This window comes from Eublepharis macularius, chromosome 10, assembly GCF_028583425.1.
Source record: "Eublepharis macularius isolate TG4126 chromosome 10, MPM_Emac_v1.0, whole genome shotgun sequence".
In the NCBI taxonomy this organism is placed as follows: domain Eukaryota; kingdom Metazoa; phylum Chordata; class Lepidosauria; order Squamata; family Eublepharidae; genus Eublepharis; species Eublepharis macularius.
In genome coordinates, this window is record NC_072799.1 from 77,056,579 (window position 1) to 77,082,610 (window position 26,032).

The 26,032-nt window shown below is 43.0% G+C and overlaps 1 protein-coding gene across 2 annotated transcripts in view; it reads right to left on the reverse strand.

Annotated features, from left to right (window-relative positions):
* Positions 1-26,032, reverse strand: part of ACSL1 (acyl-CoA synthetase long chain family member 1) — a 48,092-nt gene that overhangs the window by 12,036 nt on the left and 10,024 nt on the right. The window contains exons 3-11 of one of the 2 annotated variants that reach the window (XM_054990266.1): positions 15,675-15,789; positions 15,197-15,261; positions 12,807-12,908; positions 8,904-9,003; positions 8,345-8,523; positions 6,198-6,230; positions 6,037-6,088; positions 5,439-5,512; positions 2,665-2,742 (exon numbers count right to left, since the gene is read on the reverse strand). In XM_054990266.1, the coding sequence (XP_054846241.1) occupies positions 2,665-2,742; positions 5,439-5,512; positions 6,037-6,088; positions 6,198-6,230; positions 8,345-8,523; positions 8,904-9,003; positions 12,807-12,908; positions 15,197-15,261; positions 15,675-15,789 (798 nt within the window). Of the gene's footprint in view, positions 1-2,664; positions 2,743-2,795; positions 2,874-5,438; positions 5,513-6,036; positions 6,089-6,197; positions 6,231-8,344; positions 8,524-8,903; positions 9,004-12,806; positions 12,909-15,196; positions 15,262-15,674; positions 15,790-26,032 lie in introns of both variants that reach the window. The other variant, XM_054990267.1, reaches the window with a different exon arrangement.

The following is a 26,032-nucleotide window of genomic DNA, read 5'->3' on the forward strand; positions in this document are numbered from 1 at the left end:
TAAAGTGCATTGAAAGTGCATTATCCAACGTGTGCGGAATCAGCATAACCATTCTGCAGTCACTCTACTGGCGGCTCATCAGGTAAAAAGATTCAGTTCAAGTTCCTGGTCAGCACCACCAAAGCCCTTCATGGCCTCATTCTACAGAATGTAGCCACTTAGATTGTGCAATCTACCTTGCGTCTCAGTGAGAGAGGGCAGACAATAAAGAACAACATTACAAAATAAACTAAGCCAATATGAGATATGTGCAGAGCGGCTCAATCCTCAAGCAAGGCTTCTTAAGTACTTCATTTTTACTTCCAGACATTTCTTTTTCCTATGCAGGGCCTGCTTATTTTCCTGCAAGCCAAGTCTAGCAACAAGACTTACTCCCAAACGTATCAAAGCTTTCTTGGGCATATGAACCAACAATACTATGGGGGGGGGGGGGGCGGGGAGGGAAGGAAGCAACTTGGGTGAAGAGCACAAGGGGAGCCATATTGCCTACTATCTCTTGTTAGCAAGTTAGTGAATACTGATAAAGAACACTTTAAAATGATTTTAAAAGTGACACAGTGAAATGGGTACTGACAGTTTTAGTTTACCCATGTTCCACACACTTTGAGCTAACACTTTGTAGCTCGCCACAAAGCCCAGCTCCACTATCAAACAGAAGCATGTAGGGCCATGCGATACAGAAGCAAAGCTGGTAGTTCCCCTTGTGCTTTCCTTGCCTTATTTTACTGGTTAAAAGGAGGGCCTTGGATATTCTACAGCAATGGGTATATTGGGCAAGACAGCCAAACAGTCAGCCAAAGCAGAAGGCAACCCTTGGAAGTCACAGTTTGCCTCATTATCTTTCCTGTGAGGGCTGTAACAGAAATGGCTTCGCTTCCCAGAAGAGGTACTCATGAGTTATGCTGACTCCATCAGAACTGAGAGCAGAACCACAAGTGACAAAAGGCACAGATTGGGCACTTGCCAGCTTCCCTCAAGTTTTGATGGGAAATGTAGGCAGCTTGGCGGAATGTTGGACAAGTGACAGTTGGAAAGTCCATTGGACAGCAGTCGGAGAGCGAAGCTGCGAGACCAGGATGCCTACATTTCCCATCAAAACTTGAGGGGAGCTGACAAGTGTCCAACCTGTGCCTTCTGTCACTTGTGGTTCTGCGACCAGGAAAAGAAGCAGCAAGTGAGATCAGCACAGGTGAAGACTCATAAGCCCCACTATTAACATTTGAAACTAAATGCGTAGCAGGGATATCTCAACAACAAAACAGAACATTCCTCGGCCGTTTTTGCGCTTCTGAAAGAACAGGTGCAACTGAGTAACCCTATACAGCTAGCATTACATATACACGCTTTCTTTCCAGTCTAGTAACTGGTACCATTGGGGCAAATGAGCAATAGGGAGGGGGTCTCAGATGCTTTGCTAATAAGTTAGCGACCAGAGAATTCACCACTATGTTGCCTTAGGTGCTATCTGTTGCTTTAAAAATGTGCTCCTATGTGCTACCTGTGCTTCATGTTATTTAATGTCAGTCCTAGAATTACTTACGTTTTGTTTCAACATTTCTTCAACTATATTGGATTCTTGCTAATGCTAGGTCTTTGTAAAATTGTATTTATTTACCCTATGGCATTGTTTATAGAAATGTCCTTGATATTGACTGTACTAATCTCACACTGTGTAGTTCGCCTTGAGTTTCAGTGAGAAAGGCAGACTATAAATGCCATAAATAAAATAAATAAATAAAAATACTGCAATGTCAAGCCAATCCTGGTCCATCTTTCAGTATATTTAGTATGACATTTTTATTCTCCTGAGTATTTTTAATTTTAGGGACAGGTCTATGAATGTACAGACTGAATTACAGGTTTTAGTCTGTTGTTATCTAAAGAAGAATGAGGAAGCTGGATGGATAGGCTGATATTAACTACTTCAACTCAGAATTTATTTGCATAGCTTACTATTTCCTTCCTAGCTCTTGCTGAGTCCAGCATATCAATTTAGACAAAAGCGCCATTGCTTAATTTGCTGTCAGGGCCCATGTGGGCAGCCACCAATATAAAAACAACACCAACATTCATTTTATATACTGCCCTTCAGGACAATGTAACACCCACTCAGAGCAGCTTACAAAGTAAACAATCACCCTGCGAGGTGGGTGGGGCTGAGAGAGCTCTGAGAAGCTGTGACTGACCCAAGGTCACCCAGCTGGCTTCGAGAAGAGGAGTCGGGAATCAAACCTGGCTCTCCGGATTAGAGTCCTGCCATTCTTAACCACTACACTATGCTTATGAGTCATGAAGCACTTGTAAAAGTAGAAGGAAACTCATGTTAATTTTCAATTCCTGCTCTGGACCAAACCAACTCCTCAAACAATAATTTAGTTTACTACAGCTTTGCAGAACCCGTTTAATTGTCAAGTGCAAAACTCTTGAACCTAAATGATTTCCCACAGTCTTCAGTTAGAGGATAAAGAGGTATTTTCTTAAGTCAGGGCTGTATAGTCAGCACTGCTGGAGAAGGGTTTCCAGAAATTTCAGAAGGGAGCCAATTTCCAAAACACGACACATATCGTTAAAACCACCTTTGAACTACAGATGAGGAGGCAGCTTACTTTCTCGTTGCCGGTGGGTAGGTAGACCGATATCGTTCCCCACCCAAAACAAACTTACCTGGACTATTCTTTCAAACATATGTGCAAGAGGCAAAAAGGAAATGTGTGTGTCGCTGGGAGTCACTACATAGCCACTCTGCAAAGAGAACAAAACTTCTTAATAGCAATATAGAAGACATGGGTGCCTACCTCCACAATTCTCTCAAACATATGAGCCAGGGGCAAGAAGGAGATTAAGGTATCTTCTGTGCAAGGAAAAACAGCTTTCTGTCAAGGGAAAGCATCAGCAAAGCAAGAAAGAAGAGAAACCCATTAGGCAAGAACTAGCATGCAGGATCACTCGTAATTTGTACAGAACAAGAACAGACTGACAGAGCTCTCAGCACGAGATCAACGCAAACTCAAATTCATCCCAAAATGTTACTGCTTTGGTTACGCATTTATCCTTGAAGCCAAAGAGATGTGGTAGTGTGTTACTTTATTTTCATTTGGTTGCCAGTGTTGAGATGCTGTTAGACTGCAATTATTTTTGCCATGTTCCAAGTGAAAGTAATCATTTTATGAAAATCAGAAAAAAAACACAGAAGCAGTATACAGAATCAAAGCCATTAGAGAGTATGCAAATTATATAATGGACACCAGCCTAAGTCTTCCCTGGCTTCAGATTTACCAGCAAAATTGAATCCACTTCCATTCATCAAGCTGGTCTGGCCAGTTAGTCAAGCTGGTCATTTGTATATCCCACAGAACAGTTATGTGGTTAACACACTGCTATAGCCATAGTAACATCAAGTAGCCCATCAGCCTGAATCAAATGTTGCTGTTTCAATGAGAGGTCAACACTTTAATCCTTTGGACCAAGGCTGCAGATCTTAGCAACAATCTTTCCAAGGTACTGAATAAAGTGTTCCCCTACACAACTCACAATGTAGTTGCATACAGAATGCCACAATTATGGCTACAACGCTACAGCATGATTGTGGTATAACATCCTGGGAATCTACACCTCTCAGTGGACATTTAGTAAAACACCTAGAATTAGTTTTCAGCTCCGATGTTGTCATGAAAGCTTTAATTTGTTGAGGATGAAGAATCTCGGGCTAGAACACCCCAAAGCCCTTATTTTAAAAATAAAGAGGAAGTTTCAGTCCTCTCAATTGCAGAGAAATGTGAGTTTCCAGAGCCTTTACAGCTGAACATGGTGCCCATCCAAACCAAGGACTGTTGACATTTAATCAATATTTGATTAAAACCAGACAGTCCTGTCTTTGTACTGATAATGGTCCATTTAACATTACAAATTACAGATGGCTGAAGCTGACATAAAGCTATCCAGCACTCTGGCCCAAGATAAGTAGATAATGATGCTGATAATAATAATATTAATAATAATAACCATGTGCTTATATACTGCTCTTCTGGACAGATTAGTGCTCGCTCAGAGCAGTGAACAAGTTAATGTTATTATTATCCCCACAATACAGCTGGGGATGAGAGAAGCGGCTTACCCAAAGCCACCTGCAGAGCTCACGGCAGTAGTGGGAGTCGAACCAGCAGAGTGCTGGCTCAAAGCCCAGCCACTTAACCACTAGGCTACAGCAGATCCTTTACGATATTAAGCCTCCAAATAGATAAACCAACATCATTCAAATTGCATGATGTCCCAAGCAAAGGACAGAGCAAAACCATAGGAACCTGCAGGCAAGGAATGGTCCAGTAGCCTTACAAACGGCCCCCAGAGAGCAGGGTACTCTTTCAATAAACACCAAGTATTCAATCCTGCATCAAACTCATTAGGAAAAGGTGCATTCGAATACAGGGCACTCTAAAGTGACACAAATTCAGAGGCTGGTGGACATCTTAAAGAGTTTCTCAACCCAACGTCCTCCCCACCCTCGGTCATTCCCAAATCAGTCAGAACACTCAAATCACCCAGTTAAAGAGCACAAGGTTGGATCCACCAGCTTTTCCACTCAGTTTCACTTAATGCCCCTCCTTACTGCAGCCCCCTGTCCCACATGGCTTTTGTCCGTGCAGTGCCCGTGATCCCAGCACTGCCATTTTGAGTGATCAAAGGGGGCCCCGTTTGCTCTTTCTCACTGGTAGAAAAGCTGGTTGGCTCCAACTCATAGAGAAGTAGGTGGAGTATAGGTTAAGCACACAAGATGTAATCCAAATGTCAACTCATCCATGAACTCCAAGTGACTTTGGGGCCACCTTATTTCCAAGTAAATACCAGTGCTGGGAGGCAACATCAGGCAAAACAGGATACCAGACTAGATGGACCTCTGGCTTGACCCAACAGGGCTCTCCTTATGTTATGGCGTAATACTGGTCTCTATTTTACATTCTTTCAGTAATCCTTACAATACTTCACATTAAGGGCTTTGAACAGAGGACAACTACTAAAAAATTCAGTTGCAAAACCACATGCAAAGTAACACACAATATTCTTTTGGTCTGCTGCATTTCTGATTCACTTGATGGCCAAAATAATCCTCCAGGCCGGGATCCGCTAGAAGACCTAACTGCCATTCTATTAAGCGTTTAAAATGCATAGAAAAGAACAATGGTTATATATTGGAGTTCAGAGAAATACAGCTCAAATTTAATAGTGCCGCCAGCGACTCTTTGAAGTCGGCACACAAAAAGGCCGCTGGCGCATAGAGAACTCACCACCGGCTTATTCAAGGAACCTAGAGGTCCCTTTGACTAGCTCCAAGAGCCTTGTTAGGTTAAGCCAACTTTTAACAGTTCGACATTACGAGAAGCACAAGTGGCTCCCTCCCTGAGCCACACTCCAGATCTTGAAGCTTTTACTGCCAAATTTACCTCAGTAGCCTTCACAAACGCAGACATGTTGCTCACTATGTTTCGGTGAGTGATCAGGGCCCCCTTGGGGCTCCCTAAAGGGAAAAGAGATATTCAGACAGGTAACACTTCAGGCAGAAACAACGCGCTTTTAAATGAACACCAAGGAATTTTTATAAAATGTAATGATCACATTTATAATGCTGCATCATCATGTTTCTTCGAACATATTCTTAAGAGACATCCAGGAAACAGATACTCCAAAAGATGCAGAACTATCCCTTCTCTTCCACATCTCATACCGTCTTTCCCAGGAGACACTACTGAGGTCTAGCCAGATCTTGGGCTCAAAACAGTTGAGGTAATAATGGATCTCCTATTTCAGACTTAACGGTATCTTTTCTACACAAGGCTGCAATGCAGGACTCTCAAAGCGCCTGTCACAGAGCCAGCCCAGAGCATCTGATCACAATGTTGATTGCCGTTTAAAAGCTAGGAAGCATTAATCAAAAACATGTAAGGATTGGTTGGGGGAAGTGTCTACAGCATGTGACTTCAGAAGAAACCCCCAAGGAGAGATTTGTAGTGTAGGAACAGACTTATTCTAAGGCAAGCTTACCTGTGGTTCCACTGGTAAAACAGATTATGGCTAGATCTTCTGGTTTCGGGAGCTAAGAGCAAGAGACCAGATTAGTATTTTGCTTTTAAAAGGAAGTTATTTGTGCAGAGTTTGTGAGACTGATCATTTTAATACAGTTCAAGTTTTGCTTATATACTTACTACGGGTTTGTGTCTGTGGGCTTTCCCTGATGCCTTAAAAAGGAAAAAAAACACACACAAGAGTCAGCAAGTTAGCCAGAGCTAGGGAAGACCCCCATCACCCCTGCAACTGCCAGCACTTGTTAAATGTGCCCTTGGGAGTTGCAGTGCTTTTTGCTAACAGAATCGGGGCTTTTTTTCAGCTGGAACGCAGTGGAACAGAGTTCCGGCACCTCTTGAAAATGGTGACATGGCTGGTGGCTCCGCCCCCTGATCTCCAGACAGAGGGGAGTTTGATCGCCCTCCACGCCGCTCCAGTGGCGCAGAGGGCAATCTAAACTCCCCTCTGTTTGGAGATCAGGGGGCGGAGCTACCAGCCATGTCACCATTTTCGCTGAGGGTGATTTAAACGTTAAAAAACTCTCCCCTTGTTCCAGCTGACCCAAAGTGATGTCATTGTGTGGTCCCGAGTTCCACCACCTCTTTTCCCAGAAAAAAAGCCCTGAACAGAATAATTACTTTACCTTCATCTAGCCTAGTTTCATTATTTACAAGAACACAATCATTTCACTGCCTTTAAAAAAATAGTAGTTAAGAGTATGGTCAACTTTTCCCCACATAAAAATACAAGACTGTAAAGCTAGGACAGGGCAGAGGAAAGTAAGTCCACACATTCTGATCTTTCCCCTCAACAACAGCCTGTATGAAGTCTGATTACGTGCAGTTCATCCATGAAGACACAGGCAGACAAGCACTAGATGTACCCTTCCTCACACACCTCGACACAAATGCTCTTATTTCTAAATCATGAATTCAATCAGAATTATAATATCAGAAAAATGGCAAGATGTCTGCACCAAGTAAAACTTTGTTTCCAGTAGTATTGAAAGACCCCTGCCTTACTTATATTTTAGCTTGGCATGCTTAACAGGAGATGGCCAAAGAGGATTTGCATCATGAAAAATAATATTGTTTTACTGTAACATTGGCAGCCACCACCACTAACATTGGCAGCCACCACCACTAGCCGTTTTTGAAAAGGACAGAAGTAGCAGGGACACCAGAACAAAGATTTTCAAGAGCAAACCTTTGTCCTAGGAACCAGTAAGAAGTAGACCAAGCTTTGGGGTGAAGAGACCGTGATCTGAAGGCAAGCACATTCCAGTAGGCTAAGACTGCCAATGCCAGGACACTCTTTTATATGAATCTTTCATGCTGCTACTTCCCGAGCTTGCCGTAGCTACTCTAGTTGCTTGAATGCTAGTGAACAAGACAGAAGCAATTAAAACTGCTCTGCTTCTGTCTGATGGAGAACTTCTACTGTGTCCACTCCTTTTTATTTTGAGATAGATACAACAACCTAAGCATACTGGAGTGGATCCAACCATCTCTAAGTAGCTGTCCACCAACCGAAGAGCATCTTAAGCTGGCAGAAGGCTTTGTACTTGAGTCAAATGGAAAGGTGAGATATAAAGGTTACACAACTTTTACTCAGGGGACTGGTACATTAGGGGCTGGATCCACCCCGCTGTCAAGATAATTTTACATTTTTTAGAGCAGCAAGATTCACCCAAGAGGGCTAGATAAATTGTTTGATATTCAGCCTACAGTAGAAGTATGTAGACATCATTGCTGGATAATTTGAAGCTGGCTGTTGTTTCATGCCATCTGGTGCAGATGACAAGATTTTGGGGCTTCGACTCAAAGGTTTATCGCAAACACAAATGCCCCTAGAATCCTAGATACATTGTTCGCATACCACACTTGCAACTTTTTTTTTTTGCAGAAACAAGCTTATGAATTAGGAGCAATCCTAAAGTTGGCAGAAGCATTGTATGCAAATATGATTCCTTCAATGTCGACTTATTTGAACTCTTTTATCAAGATAGTTCTTTCAGAATTAACAACCTTTGAACCAACTGTACTAGTTAGTGTGTCTTTAATCTTGACAAATGTTTAGAGTCCTTTAGATATTGTGAAACGCCAACAGCAATTTGTTAACTGGTCAGGAGGTTTTTACACAACAAAGTCTAACCTTTATCCTTCATTCTGTCGGTCAAAGATCAGCATTTTGTAAGACTTGATTCTGCCTTTTTTGTGTGCCTTGATTAAGGCATTCAAGCTATATCACCAAAACTAGAAGTAATCACAGAAATGGCTTTGCTTACCTCAATCTCTTTCATGCTAATGATATCCACTCCACATTTCTTTCCTCGGGCCACAAGATCACTGTCAAAGGGATCCATGATAACGATGGTTTTGAGAACTGATACATCTCCCTTTTCTGTGCTGTCCAGCAGAAGTTTGGCCTTGTCAGGTTTATCACAAAAAACTAGTGCTATGTCAGCTACGTTGGAAAGAAAGAAGGGAAAAAACTCAAATCTGGAACCTGCCGTATTACTTTAAGAGGGTTGTTTCAGGGAAGGGATTCAATCCGGGTACATTTAGGATTCTAAGGTAGCTAGAAGAAACAAATTCAAGCCACTTCTCTCAGTTTGTCTTAACCCAGGCAGAGACAACTCGAATCTCTGTTCTCCATTTCCTACAGTCAACAAGTTCTCTCTCAATATTCTCTTGCCAAAGCGGTTTAAGAAAGTCCTGAAAAAATGTTCGCAGTCACAATGCTGATTGTATTTATTGATGTTTAATCTGAACTAGAGGCTCTTCAGTAGAAAAAGTAATGAGAAGAACTAAGGTATCTATTCAGTTCAGCAATCCAGAACGTACCTTTGTTTACAATATAGGTGATTGCTTCAGTCCCCAATGTGTCATAGAGGGGTACAGCCACCATGGAGTAAGTGTAGCATCCTTGTTCAATGATAACCCACTGCAAGAGAAGCAACATTAACAATGCTTATTTGCAAAGCCCGAAATGCTACAGCCAACTAGACTAATTTAGATGTTTTAACATTCAAGTATTATTTCAAGAGTGGAGATTCCAACCTCAAGCATAGGTATACATCTTTAATGGAAAGTGTTATCATTAGAACCAAGGGTCACGCCAGTTGCTGCAAGGGGGAGGGGCAAATAAACAATGGACTGAATTTTCAGCATCATAGGAAACATCCACTACTTTCAGATATGCATCTAGGAAGACCTAATCAGGTTTCTCAGACATTCATTCTATTCATGTAGGATGTTCATGCTATGCATTCACTGCAAGGAAATACAACAGACAGTTACAGTGTCCAGAGCAGCGTTAAGAGGCTTAGAGATTGCTTAACATAGTACGTTAAGCAGTCACATGAGTCTTTCTAACATGGAAGCCAGATAGGGCTTTGTAGCATTAATAGAGTCACGGGAGGGGGGGATTCTATTTGTTTCCTTCCACCCACAGAAGACTTCTGGAAACAGGACTCCAGCACTAACCGTTCTTCTCAAGAGCTTTTATTCAATACCTAAGCACTTCAGTTACGTATATATCTAAAAGTTTTTTTAGGACTTGACAAGTACAGTTACAATCGCTATGTGCAACTAGCACAGCTTCCCCAAATGCAAGCTCTAGCACTCCACTCAAGAAGCAGAGCTTCTTCCTCCACCACGGTCTGAGGCAAAATACACTGATAACCTAGGCTAGATGAAAGCTGGATTTAGACTAAGGAACAAAGGTGAAGTGACATCTACTGTAAAGTCAAAAGGTGTGCTCTTGATAGCCTACACTCAAACCAAAGGCCACCGTCCAATCTTGGAATGGATGTAGGGGTGCACAATCCAGATCCAGGAAAAAAACCAGATTTTTGCCAATCCAGCTAAATCCAGCTTTCCCAAATCAAATTGGAATCCTGGATCTGATCCAGGAACCTGGATCCAGACTCCTGGATAAATCCAAGTAAATCTGGAGACAAGGAAAAGATCAATGGGCACTGACTGAACTACAGTATGTAAAGATGGGGTTTGGACAGAGCACTCGTACGCAGTTAATGCCTGGAATGCTCTTTCAAAGGTATTATTGCAAAAGCATAACTAGGATCAATCCTTCCAACTCCTCTCAGATTAGAAAAGGTCACATGTCCCACCTCTGCCAAGGTAACATGACGAGTGAGAAGACAACGTTCTTCGGCTGCTGCAAAACTGCCCAACATCCAAGTAAATGCAGCTTTCTTTACGCATGGTGTAAAGCAAGTTATGGACCCGTTCGAACAGCCATTTCAGCTTGCGGTAGGGGCCGTTTTATAGCGAGCAGCACATCATGTGGGCTATGCCCGATTGGCTCCCACGATCAGGTATGGGTCAGTGATTACCCAGATCACATGCTGCATTCTGCACATGTATAAATGAATCAGTCTGAACAAAAGCAAGGAATAAATTATTTCCCCTCTTAAATTCTTTCATAAAAGGCTGTTCCTTTTGCAAATGGACCTTTCCACTAAGAATCACTTAAGTTCAGCATTTTAACTACATGTATCATACTAGGATATTTTGCAGTGGAAGAAATTCAGGAAGGTGGAAGTGCACTGCCATATCTTGGTTCCTGGGGCCTAATCTCACACATCACTACTGTAGATAGAATTACGGGAGGAACTAGACATGATGGGAAGACCTGCTCTCAAAAGCACTTTGACTTCCCCTTGTATGAGTCAATAACCCAAGTGTATGATGCTAAATACCGGGTATGGCCCTGCTGCTGGTAGGCAGAGGGAATCTTGGAATGGCTCGCTCAGAGCAGAACCACAAGTGACAAAAGGCACAGATTGGACACTTGTCTGCTTCCCTCAAGTTTTGATGGGAAATGTAGGCAGCTTGGCGGAATGTTGGACAAGTGACAGTTGAAAAATCCATTGGACAGCAGTCAGAGAGCGAAGCTGCGAGACCAGGATGCCTACATTTCCCATCAAAACTTGAGAGAAACAGACAAGTGTCCAATCTGTGCCTTTTGTCACTTGTGGTTCTGCTCTCAGAGAAACAGCACCACCACCTTTGTGATGTCTAATGCCATATCCTATACGATAGTCTATACTGTAATGGTAGGTAATCCATATGGGCCTTGACAGCATTTTAGAACATTTACTGCTTGTATGAATACATGGGGGGGGGGGATGTCAAAATAACCAATCGCTAATACCAATTTTCTGCTATGTCTTGTAAGTATGGCAGTGCCACCTTCCTCCATTTCTCCTGCTGCAAAATATCTGAGTATGGTATGTCTTGTTAAAATACTGGACTTAAGTGGTTCTTAGCAGAAGGATCCATCAAAGAAAGCTAAGTTGCCCAAAATCCAACGCTAGGACTAGCATTAACAAGTGAGAGTGAGAAACAGGCCTGAATTAAAGTTAAACTAGGTTACAAGCTTGCACTTTGCTTTATATACCAAACGTCTGACCTCCTAATTCTCTCCAATACGTTCCAATGTATTACTGGGCCAATCAATAATCCCTTGGAAAAGTAAAAACCTACTAAACTAAGAGGGCAGCATTCAAGGAAAATGCCAGTAAAGTATTTCCTGAAAAAATGTTCTCACTAGAGGAGACATTCTGTATCTTAGCTCCTGTGGTTCTTATGCCTTAGGGTTTATTAGCTCCTACAGTGCAACCTTCTTTAGTCTTAAGCCCAATGACATCCAGTGTTAGATGTTCATCCTGACTCTTCAGCTCAGACAGTTTCTAGGAGGTACAAGTAAGAAGAAGCAACCTGCTTTTAAAGCCATGTACCAGTGACTGCTGAACATGGACTTGCTCACTTAACAACAGGCATAAATACTTCTACAACAAACAGCTCTCCCGCACTCATGAAGGGCTGAATTGCCCTCCAGCGGGGCCTGATTTGGCCCGAAATGAGTCCGCTGCGGGATGTAGGAACGTGCAGCACCGCCTGGGGGTATGCGTAAATACATAGGCACTTTCTTAAGAGGAACATCTACGGGCAAACTTAGCAAGCATAGCACTATTGTGGTACTTCCAAGAGCTGCAGACTACTGAAGAACTCCCAGAGACCAAACCTTTGGCATCTCAAACGAGGAAGCTGGGCTGGAGGACTTGCTGCCAGCTACACCAGACAGTTTGGTGCTAGCTGGCCCAGCTGTCTACAGTGTCAGTGCTAGATTTTACATATTAGGATAAATGCATTACTCGCATCTCCAGTCACCAAAGAGAGTTAAAGATTAAGATAATATAGGGATGAAAAGGTAAACAAATGCCCTTCAATAATGCCCTTCAAGTAGATCCTCCCACCAGAGCTCAAGATGACTAAACTAGCACATAACTTTCACTTTGCAGAACTCTAACAGGACACAAGGCAGAGCCACTGAATTTTCACATCCACTTGCCAACAACTTTGGCAAAACTATTATTCACACTTCTTTTAACCTAGGAATCAGCATTCTGGAAGAGGAGACTAGACTGCCCTCTAGACCAATCTCAGCTGCAAGGAACTACCATAAAAACACTTCAGTCCAGGTTGGGTGCTGCTGTAGCCAGCATCACACAAGGAGCAAGTAACTCCAGGTAAAAGTTCTTAAGTGATTCAAAGTGAGAGAAACCATGAATTCCAGAGCCAGTCCAACCTGGGGTGCAGAAGTCTGCCATAACCCAAACTCATCCATCAAGCCGTGCCAAGCAAAAAAAACCTTTACAGAATAGGCACATCTACAGTACGTAAGCGCCCCATCCCATAAACCATTTATTTCTCAGTTACCTCCGGTCGGTTCTGCGAAAAGATTCCTATGAATTGATCGGGCGATGGTTTGAAGCCTCTGTTGAGAAGTGCTGAGCCAACACATTCTGCTCTGTCTGCAGCCTGGGGCAAAACATAAGACACCACAATGTCTACATAAAATGCTACATCTCTCTTACCTCTCTCTCCCCCTCCCCCCCCCCTCTCCAGGCATTTCTGATTTTCAAGTTCCTACTGTAACCCATTTCACTAGGCAACCATTTAAACATTCAAAATAAATGAGGTGTCAGACAGAGTTTAAACTAGTTTATATTGTTACACAATGCGGCAAGCTGTTTTAAAGGAACCAGCCAGATGTCTACATGGGAATCATAACTGACACATCCATTGCTGAACGTAGTCAATGGTGATATATTCCTCTGAGGACACGTTTTCTACACCACATCTGGCAGGCGTTACATGAGTTTCGCTCAACAGACTGGACACTGAGTGTCAGTGCAAATGTTGGGGCTGGCTTCTGAAAGGGCAGAGTATGGCTATAAAAGTAGTTTTAAAATACAGCTTGTTTGTAGAATCTTGAATGTATACCCCAATTTTAATGAGACTCAAGTTTTGATGGGAAATACAGGCGACCTGGTCTTGCAGCTTGGCTCTTCAACTGCTGTCCAATGGACTTTCCAACTGTCACTTGTCCAACATTCCGCCAAGCTGCCTACGTTTCCCATCAAAACTTGAGGGAAGCTGACAAGTGTCCAACTAGTGTCAGGCGTCACTTGTAGTTTGGCCCTTAGAGAAGCAGGGTTCAGAGTTGGGAATGTATTTTCAATACAACTTCAGCTGGTTCTAGCAGAAGATAATTTCTTCTAGTCTAGTGCTTAGAAAACAGGCATTGTACAAGTGGGAGACCCACAAGGACTTGCAGGGGGCATCTGATTCCACCCCATCACGTCCTCTTTTCTTTCCCTAACCCTCATAGCTTCTCCCCCTTTTCCTGCTTCCTTCTCTCCTTCCCTCCCACCTCTGTCTGCCCCATCTTCACCTTTCCCCCTCCCACCCCCCGACAGCCTCTCCCTTATGGCCCAGTTGTGTGGTGCCAGATTAGCCAGGCCCAGCTGCATGGTGGGGAACCTGCAAGGACTTGAGGGGGGGGGGGACTTCACTTTCCCCTGTATCCCCTTCCCCACTCTATTTTCTCTTTCCCTCCTCCATATGCTCATGTTTCCCTATATCCTTCTCTCCTTCAAACCCACTAAACAGTTTACCTGTTATCTCCCCCTCATCTTCATCTATAGTTATTAATTTACTTTGTTTATACTTCACCTGCCTCCACAACGGAGACCCAAAGAAGCTTACATCATTCTCATCTCCTCCATATTATCCTCACAAAAACCCTGAGAGGTAGGTTAGGCTGCAAGTGTGTGACTGGACCAAAGTCACCCAGTGAGCTTTCACAGCAGGGTGGTGATCTTAGTCTCCCAGAACCTACTCTGTAACTCTTACCACTACACGACACTGGCTTGGGAGAAGCTGCTGTTGAAAAGTAGCAAGCAGCCAGGCCTGGGTAAGTCACACAAGTCATGCAGTATCAAGTCGCCTGGTGGTTGCTTCTGGGTGTGGCCCTAATGAGTTCTCCCTCAAAAGCTAAAACAGCCTGGAAAAGGGCTCTGCCCCTCCCCCTGCCTTACAAAGCAAGCCTGGAATACTGGCTAAACTGTTACCACTGAGGGCATCTGATTAAAGCTACAGGCATTCCTCTTATCACTTAGATTTTAGATTCTTCTGCAAACCTGGGACATTTTCCAGGTATATAGGACTGAACATGGTTCCAATCTCTGGATTTAAGTATCCTCAGATTTGGACCAATTGGCTATTACTATATAAGATTTCTACACCTATGCCAACTGAATAAGAACTAAGAACAGTTTCAGAAGCATCCTGAACATTCACTTGTAATGAACCAAGTACAAGGCTCTGATTTTGAGACTAATAAACAGTCACTTAAACTGAATATGGATAAAGGTAATCAATCATTGTTACACTGCTCAGCTACCAAACAATGCAACATTATTTGAGATATCAAGTGGCACTTGGTGCTAGTTTATATGTAGGTAGCCCAGCGGAGCAAGACTTAAACATAATATTCTTTATACAAGCCACACTGAAAGGGCCAACCAGACTGCAAACTATGTGGCAAGCTGTGTAGTACAAGAAGCCTGAATGCAGAGGAAGCTTAAGAGCAAGCCCAATACAATCTTAACTCCAAACACTAGCCTCTTCCAGCTATGCACCATAACAACTGCACTTATCACAACCTTCCTTCCCCACAAACATTGCTTGAATAACCTTAATGGCTATAGTCATTAGCGAAAACAAGCACACATACAGATGCACAAAATTTTGTAGCCACTTACCTCCTTATATGAGATCCATTCATATGGCTGATTTGGTTTTCTTACACCCAAGCAGGGTCCATTGTCTAAAGCATAAAGATTAAATAATTTTGGGGGGGGGGGAAGTGGTTAGAGACATGAGACTTCGGCTTTAGGAGTGACAAACAAGGTAATATTCCTCTGCATTCTACCCTGTTGCCGAGGATCTCTAAGAACTACTCTTGAGGATCAAGGGAAATGCAGAAGCAAAACGAAACCCAGTTCCATGTTTCTCCTGTCCACAGGCTCCAAACCATAGATCTCTCCTCCAATCAATTTAAGTACCAAAAGAGTAACTGATTAGTATTTGAAGTAGCACATATGTGCTTTTCCAGACAAACATTTTTTAAAAAAAAAATCCAGGATCCCTTCTACCTTATGAAGCCAACAAGCCACTAGCCTATCTGATACAAAGGACCCAATTTACCCCACGTTTATTTTTCAAAGTAGCAATACTCACTTGACACATGTAATCCCCTTTGGAAGATATCATAGGCTGTTCTCACATCATCATAGTAGCAGACTATTGGCTCATCACTGTCAAGTAATGAAGATCTCCGGGCATATTCACCATCCTGTCAAAAGAGGGTTATACATTTACCTCTCTCCAGAGAGAATTTCTGTGCCATTCCTTTTGATGGCACGCAGCTTACAGCAGCTAAGCAATTAGTACAGTGCAACAGTTTATCCAGGGCTTTTTTTTCCTGGGTAAAGAGGTGGTGGAACTCAGGACTGCACTGTGACGTCACTTTGGGTCAGCTGGAACAAGGAGGGAGTTTTTTAAAGTTTAAATTGCCCTGGGCGAAAATGGTCACATGGCCGGTGGCCCCGACCCCTGATCTCCTGACAGAGGGGAGTTTAGATCTAAACTTCCCTCTGTCTGGAGATCAGGGGGCAGGGCCACCAGCCATGTGACCATTTTCAAGAAATGCCCAAACTCTGTTCCACCACGTTCTAGCTGAAAAAAAGCTCTGAGTTTATCAGATTAAGACTAATGCTGGATGAAAGAAATTGGACATCAATATATGATCCACACCACCCGTTCTGTTCTCTTCCTAGCATTGCATTATGAATGAAAAGTTTACACATGAGCTGTTTAGTAACAGCTCAACTGAATTTGGTGGTGGTATGCGCAAGAACCAAAAATGGTTGGTCTCTCTGTAATGTACTGAGTCATTCCTCAATACAGCACATGTGAATATTTTGTAATGGTAACTCTACTCCTGCTGTTGCATTAAACTTTAAGATAGGTGCACATGAATCTCTACAGGTTTTATAGTTTCATCAATCAATGCAAACAGTTCCTTTTCTAGCTACTATTAAAACCAGAGTGGAAGACAGGCAACTTTATATTTCTGTTGTAATAGTCATATCAATGTTTATTAAGTGTTCAGCTTTACAGCTGAATGGTTTTTGGATACAGCCATAACTAAAGCACACTCATATTGTTAAGACTATAATCAAAGCTTTTCCCCTTTAATAGGTCATGTTGCTACTAGAGCCAGTTTGGTGTAGTGGTTAAGAGCGGCAGGACTCTAATCTGGAGAACTGGGTTTGATTCCCCACTCTTCCACTTAAAGCCAGCTGGGTGACCCTTGATCAGTCACAGCTCTCTCCGAGCGCTCTCAGCCCCACCCACCTCACAGGGTGATTGTTGTGAGGATAATAATAACTCGTTTTGTAAACGGCTGTGAGTGGGCGTTAAGTTGTCCTGAAGGGTGGCATATAAATGGAATATTATTATTACTACTAGACAAGTAGACTGCTTAAACATGTGTCCCTCTAAGTTGTGGCTGTGGATCGTGGTCTCGGGAACAGTGAGATTTCCCTCATACCCAAAGGGGCAGGTCACAGGCTTATGACCTCCATATTTGCACAGAGTATTTAAAACGGAGCTAAAAACAAACTGCCACCATTTTTGAAGAAGCCAGAGTAGCTAGAAGCATCCTTGGGGTGCATTTATGAACTGTTCATTCGAGAATGGCATTTTTGATGTTAAATATAAAACAACGTACAAGAACTGATCCAACTACTGCTAGATACATTTTTAATTGTTTAACGTTTCCTTTAAGGCTCAGTGTAAAACACAGACAGTATTGCACAAACTGGAAGTATCAAGTGATGAAGGCACAGCACGAAGCAAGCACTTAATGGAGACAGTATGGTGAAGAACAGCATAGTTGGTACAATCAGACACTCCATCCTCTGCACTTTGTTTGCATTTTTTCCCTCTAGGAGTCCTCAGTTTAACAAACCACCCAGAGACAAGAATGTTTTTAAAGTCGTGTCAGACAGGAATGATGCAACGTATCAGCTGAGCCACCGTCTTTAAAAAACTTCCTGAGTTCTACTCCACCCTTCCATCAAGTACTAGTTATCCAGCAGCAAGCTTGGGTTTACCAATGAACATATACTAGGACCAGCAACTCCTCCCCGTATCTTGATTCACAGGTGCAGGAGAATGCGGTGGTACTACTGTTTGAAGGTCCCATGCAAACAGAAGTTAAACATAACATGGAAAGTGGTTCCACCCCCTTCTGAGCACTCTGCTGATTTTCTATTTGCAGATCCATCATTCCATCACATATATACAAGCTGTCTGCTACACTCACACTTGTTTTTTTTCATGGGCACTCTATCTTGGCCCCATGCTGTTTAACATCTACATGAAAGTGCTGGTAAAGGTCATCCAGAGGTCTGGAGGGAGGTGTCACCAATATGGAGATGACACCCAGCTCTACTTGTCTTCAATGGCTGAGTGGGATGTGTGAGTGTGGAAGTCCTGAACAGGTGCCTGGAGATAAACGGAAGCTCAGTTCACAAAAGACAGAGGCGCTGCTGGTCAATGACAGCAGCTGTTTGAGGACTGAGGAATCAGACAGTCTGGGAAGGGTTTGCACTCCCCCTGAAGGAACAGGTTTGTAGCTTGTTGGGGGACTGCTAGTTCAGCTGGAGAACCAGACCTCCTTTGTGGCAAACAGCGTCTTTTATCAGCTTCAGCTGACAGACCAGCTACCACCATTCCTTGAATAGCACGTTCTGGCTACAGTAATCCCTGCTCTGATCATATCCATCTTAAATTACTGTAATGGCTCTACGTGAGGCTGTTTCTGAAAGTGGTCTGGAAACTTCAGCTCATCCAAAAAGTAGCAGCCAGGCTATGGTCAGAAGCAGGCAAGCAGGTATGGAGTAGAAAAGAGGCAGAAACCCTTTCTCTCTAAATATGACAGCCCTGATCCAGGTCGTGGGCCCCACACACTTGAGAACAGAGTTCTCAGCAGGTATCTTTCAACTAGCATCTAGAAGTTCCCAAGGAGGACAGTTAGACCCTCAAATCTACAGACTTCATATGCTGTCTGTAAACTCTGACAAAAGGTACATTTAGTAATAACCTCATACTGCAGATGGGAGCCAACGATTTATTTATTTTATTAGACTTCTATTCTGCCCTCCCCACAAGCGGGCTCAGGGTGGATCACATGATTTAAAATACAATAAATATAAACTGCATACAATTATCCATAAAAATCATTAAAAAATTATAAAAATCTTAACCAATAATAATAATAGTTTCCAAGATGATGGCAAACACTGCTTGGTTATTTGTTTAGCTTTGCTGGATGGAACATAGGCAGCACCGATATAATTAACAACTGAGACAACTGAAAGAGGGTGGGGGATGGATCTGATGGGGAGGTTTAAATCATTCACTCCCTCCTACGGAAAGTGGCTTGCCTACAGAATACCAGAAAATTCAGGACATGGGCAAGACTTGAACTGGGGATTTCCCTGCTCCTACTCTTGGCTGCCGTACTTGCTCTGAATTGTGCAACCTACCAGAATATTATGCTGTTAAATGACTAAATTCAATGGCAACAGAACTGGGAAAAATTAGTTACAGCAATGGCACCACTGGCCAGCTATTTAAGGGACTGATGGTATACAAACCTTATTGATTGACTCCTCTGATGCTTCTCAGAAGAGAAGTTCTTGAATGTGGGGTGGGGGTTTCCTGCTAGGGACTGTTGCTGGCTGGAGAGCATTCTTGTGCTTCTATCAACAGTGCACCACCCCAAGCCAGCAGCATACAAGTTACCAGAAACCTATTTTGGTGCATCAGTGGCAACCAAGGAATTTCCAAATCTTAGTAAGCCAACAGCTACAAAAACAATATTAGCATTACAGAAATAATAATGCCGCAAAGAATTTGTGAACATCATCACGCCAGTTGCAAAACCTTTAACTTTATTTCCAGAAAGGGATTTATGGAGAGAAAAGAAAAACATTCCTCTAAGTTGCTTCTTGCCTGCTAAAAAAATGCCCAGCTCCTGTACTTTTTGTAATCAGCATCAACATACTTTCTGCTGTGCAATGCAGAGGCAGATTTAAATCAGTTCCCAATACATTTTAAGTCACATCCTAGACAGATATACTGATAGTACTCTAAATAGTGAACACATTGGTGCACATTTAACTACAACCTTCCTATTCAAAACCTCTGATAATGCAGCTACACGATTTTTGCATGGGATATACTTTTATAAATCAAGCCTGAATTCTCCATAGATGCTAAAATGACAAGACTAAGGCTATCGTACTTTGGTCATATCATGAGAAGACAAGATTCTCTGGAAAAGTCTTGCTAGCAAATGATAGAAAAAGTGGAAGGCAGCAGGAAAAGAAGAAGACTTAAAACGAAATGGCTTGATTCAATAAAGGAAGCCATATCCTCCAGTTTGCAGGATCTGAGCTAGTCTGTTAATGATAAGAGGTTTTGGAAGTCTTTCATTCATAGGGCTGCCATAGGTCGGAGGCGAATTGATGGCACATAACACACACACACACACACACACACACACACACACACACTTTTATAAGAGGCAGGTGGGGGTTGCAACTGAAATAATTTTTGCTTGGTTCTCCATTTACATACAGAGATCACTTGTTTAAATATCATGGTTTAAAACTTTTCCAAAAGGGTTTGGAATTTAGACAGAACCACGTTTCTCTATGAGATTAAAAGTTATTCACTTGGTTGGCTAGTAGAGTCAGGTTATCAGAACTCAACACACTATAAGCCGATTCATTACAGGCGCAGGAGAACTCAACACACTATAAGCCGATTCATTACAGGCGCAGGAGAATGGTCGGTGGGTATCCTGGGAAGATACAGGACGGTGTCAGCTGATTTTAATGCTTGCAATGACTTGTCACAGAATCTCTGAAGCCACCAGGAAAATCAGTGTCTGTGTGAGACCTACTGGCCATGCTTATCAGTCTTGACATCAGGAGTAATATTTCCAGTTCCCAAATCCACTCCGGAACATATCAAGTCATTTTTATACCAAATGAGACCCTCGATCCATCTTGCTGTTCCTTTTCCAGTCAGCAGTGGCTCTACCGATCTATGGAACAAGCAGTACTTCTCAATACCTGCTACCTCAACACACCACACAGGATACTTGGGACTCTGCATCACAGCCCCTCCCCAATTCTTTCGCATAAGAAAGCAGGCTTCCACAATTTAGCAGTTAAATAGTCATGCAGCATCTATCTGGAGAGCCAGTTTGGTGCAGCGGTGCAGTGGTTAAGAATAGCAGCAGGACTCTAATCTGGATGACCGAGTTCATTCCCCACCCCTCCACTTGAAGCCAGCTGGGTGACCTTGGGTGAGTCACAGCTCTTTCAGAGCTCTCTCAACCCCACCCACCTCACAGGGTGATTGTCGTGAAGATAACGCTTTGTAAAGCGCTCCGCGTGAGGCATTAAGTTGTCCTGAAGGGTGGCATATAAATCAAATGTTATTATTATTATCTGAAGCCAAGGAAGACGCACACATTGGCCCAGATACAGCAGTGGTTTCTCTCAACTGAGGGGACTCCCCTTCTGTCTGTAGAATATCTCTGCTTGTGGTAAGCCATTTGAGTTACACTTTACTGCAAGCAAGCTCTGTGAAGCTTTTTTGAAAAGTATGGATTTTACCCAGCCTGACAATTTTTTTTCTAGTTACCCAACTTTTTAAAAAGGAACAAGAGAATTCTTTTCGGGTTAATTATACCACAAAGATCTTCCGATGTTCTCAGTGGCCCAACAGACACTTGGTTTTACAGAAAGCAACTCTTGAAGTCAACAATCGTTCCTGTGTTTTGGCTGAAGTCCTTTTTGACAGACAGACATAACATTTTAGCTTCCGTTTTCGATCCTACCTTTCATCTTTTAAGTATTTCTCTAATCACATGGATTAGAAATATGCCATTTTGGCAGTATGCGTAAAAGGGAATGGAGGTAGAGAGAAGAGACTAGACATTAGAGAAAATTATTTTGATAGACTCCATTACAAAATAGATATTTCCTAGCACACATCATGGAAAGTTCAAGGTTACTCTACCTCTTAAGGTAGAAGTTTTCTGAAAACAATCCATGGAGATGAAAAATATGGAGTTCTAATATGAAGATGTTCAATCAATAACTACACCCATCAAAGTTTAATTTTTAAAAAGCTACCCACATCTGGATGATGAGGGGCTCCACAACTACAATACAGGGTTCTGCAAAACAGGTTCAGAAAAGTTAGCTTTTAAAACTAATTTGGGGTAGTCCAAAATATACCAGTGATGCCCATGCGTGAGTAGTATCACAAGAAACAGACCACCAAAGGTCAGGTGCCATTTGGGGATACCACAGCAACCCCAAACCCATAAACTGTGTGTGGTGGCAGTGACCATGATGAGGCAGAAGCAGCGATGTGTAGCAGGTGTCTGTCTGTCTGTCTGTCTGTCTGTCTGTCTGTCTGTCTGTCTGTCTGTCTCTCTCTCTCTCACACACACACACACACACACACACACACACACACACACACACACACAGTTTCTCAAGTCTCCAACCTGTAACAGCTATTTGCACAGAAAACAAAACAGAGTCTCTTCAATTACAGTGACCTCTAGACATGCAAAATGCTCATCTATTTGATCCATTCTACATTTTCAGAATGCACTTGAATTTATACCCACTCTTCCAAACAGGTCTGTACCAACAAGCTTTTATGATGGGAAGAGAGATCATTTTATTTATTTATTTATTTATTTATTTTATTTCAACTTTTATTCCACCCTCCCCACACAAGCAGGCTCAAGGCGGATTACATCAATAAAAGACACTTATAGTAAACGTAACATTTTAAAATCAATAGAAACACAACAATAGAGATATTAGTTTAAAATAATAGATAGTAGCAATGAGCTAGTCAAAGGCAGTCAGTCTGGCACTGTAGAGCCAGTGTGGTGTAGTGGTTAAGAGCGCAGGACTCTAATCTGGAGAACCAGGTTTGATTCCCCGCTCCTCCACTTGAAGCCAGCTGGGTGACCTTGGGCTAGTCACAGCTCTCTGGAGCTCTCTCAGTCCCACCCACCTTACAGGGTGTTTTGTTGTAGGGATAATGACATACTTTGTAAACCGCTCTGTGTAGGTGTTAAGTCATCCTGAAGGGTGGTATATAAATCGAACGTTGTTGTTGTTAATAATGGTGATAATAATATACTATTATTATTACTATTATTATTAAACCTGCCATTTAAACCTGAAGGAATGCAGTAGCAATCCAGCGGCTTATCTGGAATGCAGGTGCTGCTTCTAAGCTCTCTACTGAAGCCTTCCATGTTTTCCAAGTCATCTGTGGCACCCAGCCATGTGTATAAGCAGGGCTTCCCCAGCTAACCAGTAGCGCATGGTACCAGAGAAGTGGTACAGCATGGCCTAAGGAGAACCTTCCATCCAAGGCTGAGCTTTTCTACCTGTTCATAGGATTGCCAAACTGGCAAGAAAGCCCTTTCCTCTTTGACAGAGACTTCACAAGATGTTATTTATCAGGGGATGTTATTTACCACAGTGCTTTGAAAAGCTTCAGCTACTTATTTCCATACATTACCCCTTTGTCAGAAGGGGGTAAGACATTTTTTCCTTTGTTGTTGCTAACTCTACCTCTTCAGCCCCAATCCAACTGCTCACCTGAAAAAAAAGACTTGAAACCCGCTACTGTTTTATTAGCTACTGGTGGACTATTTGATATTTGCTTTTGTTTTTTTTTAAAGATGTTTTATATCTGTAACAGCCCAAATAGCACAAACTCATCGGGACCTGGGAACTCAGCGGGGTCAGCTACAGTCAGTATTTGGATGTGTGAGACCACCAAAGAAGACTGAGGTTGCTACACAGAGGAAGGCAAAGGCGAACCACATCTGCTCCTCTTTGGCTTTGAACATCCTATGGCTGGCGTTGCTATGAGTCAGTTGTGACTCAACAGCACATTCTTCTTCCTTTATATATTCCTTCCAGGGTGTGTGTGTGTGTGTGTATAGAAAGTCAGGATGGACACACAAACACACACGCACCAAATGGCCAGCAACAAATTTTTGATCTGCCATTACGTGGCAAAGCAGTTGTGCGAGTCTATCTACAGACATAAAATTACTGGTTACACTGCAGAGTCAAGAAACGGCAGTGAGTGGCAAGACCCAAGCTGCTATGCCATTTTCCTAACCAGAGTTGTCTTTCAGATCAATTTCTCGTCCATCAAGTCAGAGCACCCTACCAGTACTTAGACACAGCATTGCTGACACTTATTTAAAATGTTTGCATTCTACAGTACAGGTGGAGTATTTCAGACACTGGAATTTAAACTCCAGAAAAGTAATTGGAAGGTATTAGGAATAAAAGCTGTATATTCCTCCACGCAGGATATGTCAGATATTATGGGAGCTTGTTAACACAATAGCTTATTCAGAATTGTGACACTCAGAAACTGCAGCAGGCCCTTCTAAACTCAAGCCAAACCCCTCCCCCATTCAAATATGTGTATTCCTCCAGCTTCAGTATCTAGGTTTGCCCCAGATTAACACCAGTAAGTTGTTAGAGGCAACCGAACAGGTGCCAGCTACAGAAGCAAGATATTCGTCTAAACAGAGTTACAAGTGGCTATTTTGCTGGCATGATCCTAACAAATATTGCTCCATCTAAACAAGAGAGCAGAATGGAGTGACCAAACGTCAAGAGAGAAGCTGAAAAAGTATGACACTGAATCTGGCAAGTCTAGTTTTCCCAGTACATAATTAAGCAGTGTTTTGTATTTAAGGACAGGTTATCCCACAGGATGAGGCCTCAGTGACAGCACTAAAAAGTAATCAGGAATGTGCATCAACAGCACCAATATCAAGAGCAGGGGAGGGAAAGAAGGGAGAGCGCCTCTTCAGACTTATCTGCAGGGCTTTTTTTCAGCTGCAACGCAGTGGAACAGAGTTCCGGAACCTCTTGAAAATGGTCACATGGCTGGTGGCCCCGCCCCCTGATCTCCAGACAAAGGGGAGCTTAGATTGCCCTCCACGCCACTGTAGCAGTGCGGAGGGCAATCTAAACTCCCCTCTGTCTGGCGATCAGGGGGCGGGGCCACCAGCCATGTGACCATTTTCTCCGAGGGCAACCCACTGAGTTCCACCACCTCTTTTCCCAGAAAAAAAGCCCTGCTTATCTGCAAAGCAATTCTGCCCCTGAACCCAAAGGACATTAAATAGCAACAGAATCCCTGAAGGCACTAGACACAGCCTAAAGTCTATCTAAGCCTATGCCGCAGGTAAGCACATGGTTTTTTTCAAGTAAGCTCTTGCATACAGTTACTGTGATCAATCAAATGAGATTTTGAAGCGGCCTTTCACAGAATTAGAAATGTATTCACATTGCAATACTGGACCAAAGCCAATCAAGTAGATGGATGAAGGTCAGCTGCAGGGCTTTTTTCTGGGAAAAGAGGTGGTGGAACTCAGTGGGTTGCCCTCGGAGAAAATGGTCACATGGCTGGTGGCCCGCCCCCTGATCTCCAGACAGAGGGGAGTTGAGATTGCCCTCCGCGCCATGCGCCATGTGGCGCAGAGGGCAATCTAAGCTCCCCTCTGTCTGGAGATCAGGGGGCGGGGCCACCAGCCATGTGACCATTTTCAAGAGGTTCCGGAACTCCGTTCCACCATGTTCCAACTGAAAAAAAGCCCTGGTCAGCTGTATGCATGTGTAGAAGCCACATGAGAACAGATAGGCATAGGAATGAAGTAGGGGTTGAGAAGTTAGTTTTGAATGTAGGTGAGGGGAGCTTAGCCCTCTCTCTTCCACACACACCTTGCCGTATACCACTGCTTTAAGCATTTTTTTTTAGTGGTTCGTTTCCGGCATCAAAGAAAGATATACGGGGGCACAGAGTTGGGGGGGCAGGCTTTAGTTTTGCTCACCCTGCGGTCCCTTTCCTCTAATGGAGGACAGGCCTTCCAACCTCTGCACATACATGAACAGATGGAAGACATTGATTTTCTCCACCTCCCTTATCACTTCTTGGTGCAAACGGGGCTGTAAATTGTTATCCAATATCTCTAGTTGCACACTGAAACTATGTGCTTCCAAAGTACAGCCTGCATCAGAGGCTCAGGTTGGATTCAAGCCAACACTGTGGTGAAGCAAGGTGAACAGGATTTTATTCAGCTTTGTCACTGCACTTCTCCAGAACCTAGAATTCCTTTTGAGAGACAAGGTCTAGGTACAGCAAGCGGTGATAACAACCTACAGCTGTGACCAGACAAGAAATTCAAGCAGAGACTTACCGCATGGGAAGCAAAGACAGCTTTGCTGTAGTTTTCTGACACCTCAGTTAAATTTGAATCCACATTTCTCCCGAGCATGTTTCTAACTTACCTAGTTGCAGAAGAAGCTTTAGCACAGGTGTGGGTGTAGGTGTGGCTTTATGCCTGACCAATCAAAGGATGTCTTATACCAGGTTTCTTCTGG